The sequence below is a fragment of the Cavia porcellus genome, unplaced genomic scaffold, assembly GCF_034190915.1.
Source record: "Cavia porcellus strain 051 isolate PalLab524CR breed Dunkin Hartley unplaced genomic scaffold, mCavPor4.1 scaffold_31, whole genome shotgun sequence".
NCBI classification, from domain to species: Eukaryota; Metazoa; Chordata; class Mammalia; order Rodentia; family Caviidae; genus Cavia; species Cavia porcellus.
In genome coordinates, this window is record NW_026947514.1 from 33,168,855 (window position 1) to 33,176,333 (window position 7,479).

Genomic DNA, 7,479 nt, shown 5'->3' on the forward strand with positions numbered 1-7,479 from the left:
GGCTCAGGACAATACAACAGGCAGGCTCTGTTCTCTTCTCCATGACCTCCAGGAGGAGTTTGTACTGTGCCACTGAACCGCAGGGCTATCTGCCCAGACTCCCACAAGAATGCTAGGCTGTGCCAGGTGTGTGGGTGGTACTGAGTGTGCAGATACTTCCATACCAGGTTGGAAATGGATTGAGAACCTTCTGGGTCACTTTGAGTCCACCAGGCAGAAAATATTTAGATGGGCTACCGATTCAAATTGAAATGAGCTCAGATAGTTGTATTTGGGGGGAAAGAATTTTTCATAAATCATCCAGTTGGCTAGGTGACTAAGAAAATGGGGTAGAAGGATTTAACCCAAGTTTGTGACAAGGGAACAAGTAGAAGAGATTAATGCCTTTCCTGATGATTCAAAAGGTGATCAAACAAACTATTCTTGATTGTAAAGTCAAAGCAAAAAAAAAAAAAAAAGACATAGCTTTCAAGTTCTTAAAAAAAAAATCATTGTTTTCTGTTTTTTTTTTCCTGAGTTTCCTACACAAACTAGTTGAAGAAAGAGGAAGTTAAGTTAGTTTTTGTCCAGCATCATCTCTGAACAAGTGTCAGGGAGCCTTGGGCTCCTCTCAGGTTTCCCAGCCCACTCCAAAGGTTTACGCTATTCATTTATATCTGAGCTAGCAGAGGACAGCACCAGAATCCCAGCTTAAGCAGTCATACCAGATCCTGATTCTGTAGGTAGAAACAAATATAGGAAACACATTTTTGTCTCATGGGGAAATCAACCTGCTGTCATTTGTCCTGCTCAAAACAATTTGGCTTTCTGTTTTCCCAAGTGTTCCCTACATTCCTGAGGAAAGAATTACAGGTGTCGGAGTGAAAAGAGTGGGTCCTGTTGATCCAACCACTCCATTCTCAGGGCCAGCCTCTTCCTTGGGAGCGATTTCACTGGTTCATAGGCAGTGATTCTACAGACCCCAAGAATACTGGGTGGCTCTAGCAAGGCCTGGGCCTGGCTTCCCAGAGGCCTCCTGCAACCTTAGCAGTGCCGTCTGATTGCTTTCAGTGTCACAGTCCAAGTTGCGGTCTGGATGGCACATTTGGGTCTGCTAAAGAAACAAAGAACAGGAGCAGAGCAGAAGTGGGTTGGCTTGGAGTTCACTAGAATCCATCCCCGTTCCTTTCTGCAGCCAAGTGCTTTGGGGCCTACACCATTAAAGCTGATTTGCAAAGTCAACTCTTCTGCTTTTCTCTTGCTATCACATCCCAGCACCCCTTGGCCTCACTTGGGGCCAATCTGTTCTTGGAGTTTTTCCATTTGTTAGGTATCTGGGCCTTCCTTGCGGGGTAAAAGGAAAAATGGATTCATGGCTCCTGATCAACTCCCACCCTTCCCATTCCAGTCACACAAAGGGCCGAATCTCCCTTGGCCTTCTCTTAGATGCCAGGCCTTCAGGAGCTGGAGGCTGCTGTGAGGCTCTATCACTTTAGGGACCAAGTATTTTCAGGGTCTAATACTTTAGCCAAGAGAGCCCAGGGTCTCATACAAAAGCAGACAGACAAAGATGTAAACGGGTAGTATTACCATGTTAATAGCCTGAGGCCTCCTGAAGATGCCTGGAGAGTGGGTTTCCTTTCTTTTACTTTTTCTTCTTTTTTTCCTTTCCTTATCTTTCTTTTTTTTGCAAAAGAAGTATAGTTCTACTTTCTATTTAACTACAACAATAGCACAGTCCGACTCCTTCAAGAAGGACAAAAAAAAAAATGGCCTGAGAAATCTCCAAGCAGCAGGTCTTTCCAGCCGGCCGCTCCATTGTCCCTCCTATCCCAGGGAACAAAGGGGAAGAAGGGTATCAGACCCCTAGTTGCTGTCTGTTCTCAGCATCTTAATCCTTGAGAACTGGTGAGGGAATGGCCTGGGGAGCCAGTCAATGGCATTTTCCCTCACTTTCTATTCCCTCCTCTGCTTGTGCACTCTGATAGCGGCAGGTATTAGAAAACCTCCTGGTCGGTGGGCTAGGAGGTTTCCTGGGGCCTGTGGTGGGGGGGGCGGGGCGTAAAAGGCAGCACTGAGGATCATTCCCACGTTCACTGACTGACCCCGGTCCCCCCCCCCCCCAGCCTGTGTCCTTTCCCACCACTCCAACTTGGTTCCATCAGAGCCTGATGTCAAGCTGTAAGTGGTGGCTGATCTTTCTTAGGTGGTAGCAAAGGGCCTCATGATGCACCCCACCACCATGCCCCCATCTGTGTGCTGCTCATATGTGGGCTGCAGATGGCACTCAGAGCTCCAGCTGCCATTCCACACCAACCTGGAGCTGTCATGCCCCAGAACCCTTCACAGCAGGAACACTGCTTGGCCTAGACTGCTGCTACCTTTCTAAGTTTACCACTCAGGGAGCAAGGATTTCTTTGGTTTAAACCTGAGGAATTATACAGGTGTCTTTCGACTCAAGTCATCTGATAAGAACAGGGAAAAATAAGCTTTTATGCAAGATCAGGGTACACCTGTGCTGAGGTAAGTAAATGGTAAGGATATCACCTCCCAGGAGAATCAGATAAACTGAAGTGGTAAGAGATCACCCAAGCAGTCCAAGTTACTGCAATCTAGGAAAACACCATCACTGCCATCCTCTATGCAAAGTCTTCATGGGCATATACATACACAGTCATACAAAATCACATATACACAATTATGCATTTCATGACATAATCAGAATTTTCTATTCCCCCTTCTTCCCTCTCTTTCTTCCTAAATGCTGGTTGTGACTCATCAATTTGATTTCATGACCCACTGATGGGTTGCAGTCTGGGTTTCGAATGCTTTAATCAGCATTGTCAGTTCTCAAGCAGACAAAATCTTCAAAATCTTCCAGAGATTTTCTCAAGATCACAGCAAAGCTGGAATGGAAACTCAAAGGTTCTCTTCAATAAAAGGGGAGTCCTCATTATTCTGGGCAGTAAGACTCCTATTTCTTCTCCAGAATTTGTGAAGCACATAATAAGGGCACAGAGAGTGCTAACAGGAGGTTTGTAACTCAATGGCTCTGCTGATGACAGCAGAAGGGTCCTGTACCTGAGGGAGTGGGACAGGAAAACAATTTAGAAATTAGCTAGGTGAGGATTCCCAGCCATTTTTATCTACTGCTTGGGGAACTTGGGTCATAAGAGATTTTCCTGAATTTTTTCTTTTCCCGGACACACTGCTCTAGGTCAGTTTCCTTTAGTAAATTATATTTTCCCTTTGTTTTCCAACTGTCTCTATTAGTCCTTCCTTGCAGTTTTTTGTTCGTTTGTTTTTTAACCTCTATCAGTGTGTTGTATTTCCAGTTTCTGTTTTCTCTAAACAATTTCATCTTCGCTGTCAAAATCAGGATCTTAGCAAGGAAAATCAGGGATGCAACCCAATGAATTTTGTTCATGCAAATACATCCAAAGTTATTCCCATTTGATCAGGCTTAGAAATGCTAGTTATCAAGGTACAAAACATTCTAGCAAGGCTTTCAATACAAGCCTGCTGGGTAGAACAGATTTTTTTCCTTTTGAATCTATCTTGCAATTTTCCATAGAGTTTCTTGAAAACTTCATATACATTTGCTATTTACTAGATTTCTAATCTTTTAACACCACCTTTAAAAATGAAGAGCTCAAAGCCACACTGTGCACTGGGTAAATAAAACTGAGCTTTCTGATTGCTTATTAGTTATACACCCTTAAAGTGTATGTAACAAAGGGGCCTGCTGTTTGCTTTGCTTAATCTGGTCTTAAAATCTCTGCTTCTTTGTCAGAATACAATATTTGCAATTGTAAAAAAAAATATTTACCAAGGAACTTGGATAGCTTAAGTCAAAGGCTAAGAGCCAAAGGTCAGTAGTTCTTACCCCAAATTTCTGTGGCCCCTGAGAGTCCCTGCTGTGGAGCTCAACTGCCCCAAACAAATTTGCTGCTTTGAGAGTCCATTAAGAAGCAAGGCATTTTAGAAGAGGAAGGGAAAGGAGGGCTGCAGCCCACTGCTCAGCCTGCCCCACAGAATTGCTGCTCCCTCTTTGCAATACAATGTGTCTCCGTGGGGATGGTGCAAGGACTGCCCTGTTTCATAAACCTGGAGAAAGACCCCAACTTACAAAATCCTGGAGGGCGGACACTGTTCTCATGGATAGCAATGGCAAGTGTGGTATCTCAGTCCACGAACTTAATTTGTTTTATGATTTGGGGGAAGGTGGCAATGTTTTGTCACCTGATGTGGAATTTTACAAATTCTTTTTACAAAAGAAGCAAAAACTTTATAGAATGTTTTTGTTTGAGAAATGAATTGTTTGCAAACACAAGCATTTGTGAACTGGGATATTACTGTGCCACTCTTCTGTGACTCCGGCCAGACACTTACCTATGTCCCTGGTGGGTGAGGCTGTTTGCCTGACACTGGGGAACAGACAGATATGTATCCTGAGCACTTGTGAATTAAGAATTCACAAAGCAGTTTTGTATAAGTAATCCCCAGGGGCCAATATTTCTGAGCTTCATGGCGCTGTATTTTATCCCTTCATGTTCACTATTTTCTGGAAAGACCTGGGGTAAGGTGCCTTTCCTAATCACCAGAGCATCCAGATCTGGGAATGAGCCCCCGCTGCAGATCAGTGAATTCCAGCTTGTAGCCTTGGGTGTCTCAGCTCTTTCTAAGTCCCATGCCCATGTCACAAGGGGCAGGTAAGCAAGCAAGGCACCCCCAGCACAAAGGTCTGCTGGGACTTGAACACAGGGAATGGAAATAGAGGAACCACAGGGAAGCCTGAGAAATGGAGCGCTTGGAATATGACATGGTGACTCACAGGTGGCCAGGCCTGATAGGTTGCACTTTTTGAAGCAAGAGGCTCCTTGCACTGGTATCAAGAAGCCAACTGTCTGGATTGGTGTCGTGCAAGATTCATGAAGAAGACCAGTTGCAGCAATTCCTAGCTTCCTTGTTTTGACACTCATTTTTTGGTTTTCCCACTCTGTTATTAGGCCCTACAGTACTCCTTCAACCATACATCAAACTTCTCTTAAATTCTTGCCACAGATATCAATCTCTTGACTTTATCAAGGTAATGTTACTGTTCAATTCATCTTGACCTTTCTGTCCTGAAACAGCTTTTAAAATGACCACCACGGGAACTACACTGGCAGTGTAGCCAGTGTAATCACCTTAAAGAAGTGGCTTACTCTAAGGATCTTACCTTGAAGAACCAGGCCTTCTGCCTTGATGGTGTAGGTAAACGAGGTGAAGGGAGCCAGAGGGGACTTGGCAATGAGAATCTGCACATAAAGCATAATATTCCAGAGTAAGACAAATGGTCAGGTATAAGCCTCTATTGCTCCCCTTCTTACTTTGATGGAGTGGTAGTATTTGACTACAGGTTATAAGGCTTGCTATTAAAAACGTATTTTCAAAGAAATATTGAAATGTGTGCTATTGTTTCTTTTTTTCTTTTTTCTTCTTTTTTTTTTTTTGTCTTTTTCATTTTTATCGGTACCAGGGATCGAACTCACAACTGCCTGCTTGCAAGACAGGCGCTTATGCCACTGAGCTAAATCCCCAGCCCACTGTGTGCTATTGTTTCAAAGTGGCCACCTTTGAATGACAGCTACCCCAAATGTTCTGCCATATTCTTTAACCAATTTTTTCAGAAGCAAGACATTATTTATGTGACATAATTAAATAGCAATATTTCTGCTCAAAGAAATAGCCTGATTCTTTAATTGTATTCATAAACTTAGCTCTTTAAAAAATTTCAAAGCTATTCTTAAAATATTTACCATCACTGCAAATATTCAAGATAATGTACTAGAAGCAAAGCAATAGTAAGTAGTTTTACTAACACCAATCCCTCAGCAAGTCTGTATTTACACCCTTTCTTATGGGATTACATATATATGTTTTAAATGTAGCACATTTTCCCATAGAGTGGACTGTGGGGTTAGCCGCATGACTTTGACTAGCTAAAAATTTGTGCCAGCTCCTAGCCTAGGCTTCAGGAAGCCTAAGGATTTCCATGTATATGCTCTGCCATTACCAGGGAAAATACGTCCAAGCTCGTCTACTACAAGGAGAAAAAGGACAGAGCCGGCCAGTCAAGCCCAGCTTAAAGAGTTGACCTCTAGGAGGTCCATATACATGTGAATTAAATATTTCTGTATAGCTCTTGGGTTGGTGGTGATGTTATACAGCATTATCGCAGTAAGAATTGACCCATACCTAGCCAAAACAAACCATGGAAAGTGATTAGAGCAAGACAAATACTGCACCGATTTTAAAGGAGATGGTCATTTGATTATTTAAAATATCAGAAACATTAACTTATTATCACATATCAGATGATCCCACAGATCCTCTCAGAATTGGAGGATTCTTTTATTATATTATGTCTATTGAAGGAAAATGAATATCATCCTTCTGTTTTACAAATCATCTGTTCTATTGCATCATCAAAAGCAGTGATAGTTTGGCATAGAACTACTAAAGTAATCAGGGAATCAAGGAAGAAGGAAGAAGTAATCATAAATTACAAAAAGATTACACATAATATTCATTCTCACTCAATTTAACAAACATTTACTGACTGTCAGTTATGAGAAGTGATGGAATAATTGGGTGAAAAGATCACAGGTTTTAGTCATGAGTTGAATCTAGCTCTTCCACTGATTGACTAGGTGTCTATGCACCTCCGATGAGCTCTTTCTCTTTTTTCATTTATTACATAACTGCTCAAGCTCTCACATTTCTCCCCATCTTTTACAACTAGGTGTGGTCACATGCTAGCTTTGATTAACAGAATGTGAGAATAACTGACAGGTATGTTTTCATAAGAGTATTGCATGTCCTTTACCTCCTCTTTCCACCTTCCCAACGACACGACCACGTTCCAACTACTGGGATGCTGATGACAAACATCCTGGTGGTGATGAAACATGGAAGAAGAGAGCTGGAGGACCTCATAGAGGATCAGGGCTTCCCAATCAGGTCACCTGTCCCCTGAGGACACTCATCTCCACCACTGCATTTCAGATGTCTTTGTTACTATAGTATAGTCTGAACTATAATTGATGATGTGATTTTGGACAAAGTAAACATTTTAAATCTTAGTTTTCTGCACTTATAAAGTGGGGATTAAAATACTCGCCCAATTAGGAGTATAGTGAGGATTAAATTAAGTATGTGAGATGCATATCACTGTGTCAGATACATGTTAAGTGTGTCATGTGCTTTCCAAGTTCCCTGTAACTTTTTTTTTTTTGGTACTGGGAATTAACTCTGGATGTCTTGCTTGCCAGGCCCTGTAATTCTTACTTAGCAAAACATAATATACTTTACTTTTACCAGACAGTAGTTTTCTTAAACTGTTCTATATTTCTCTGATAGTCTTTTTCATCATTCTCAGAATCAATGAGTAGAAGGTATAGGTGGACATTATACTTTCATATAAAAAAAACTCATCTAAAAAATTAAAGTAAATCA

The 7,479-nt window shown here is 41.9% G+C and overlaps 1 protein-coding gene across 2 annotated transcripts in view; it reads right to left on the reverse strand.

The window, feature by feature from the left end:
* Positions 1–7,479, reverse strand: part of Rad51b (RAD51 paralog B) — a 569,590-nt gene that overhangs the window by 6,627 nt on the left and 555,484 nt on the right. Inside the window, exon 10 of one of the 2 annotated variants that reach the window (XM_003472290.5) lies at positions 5,201–5,279. The exons of the other annotated variant lie outside the window; for it this stretch is intronic. Coding sequence (XP_003472338.2) covers positions 5,201–5,279 — 79 coding nt within the window. The remainder of the gene's footprint in view (positions 1–5,200; positions 5,280–7,479) is intronic. 2 annotated transcript variants of the gene reach the window in all.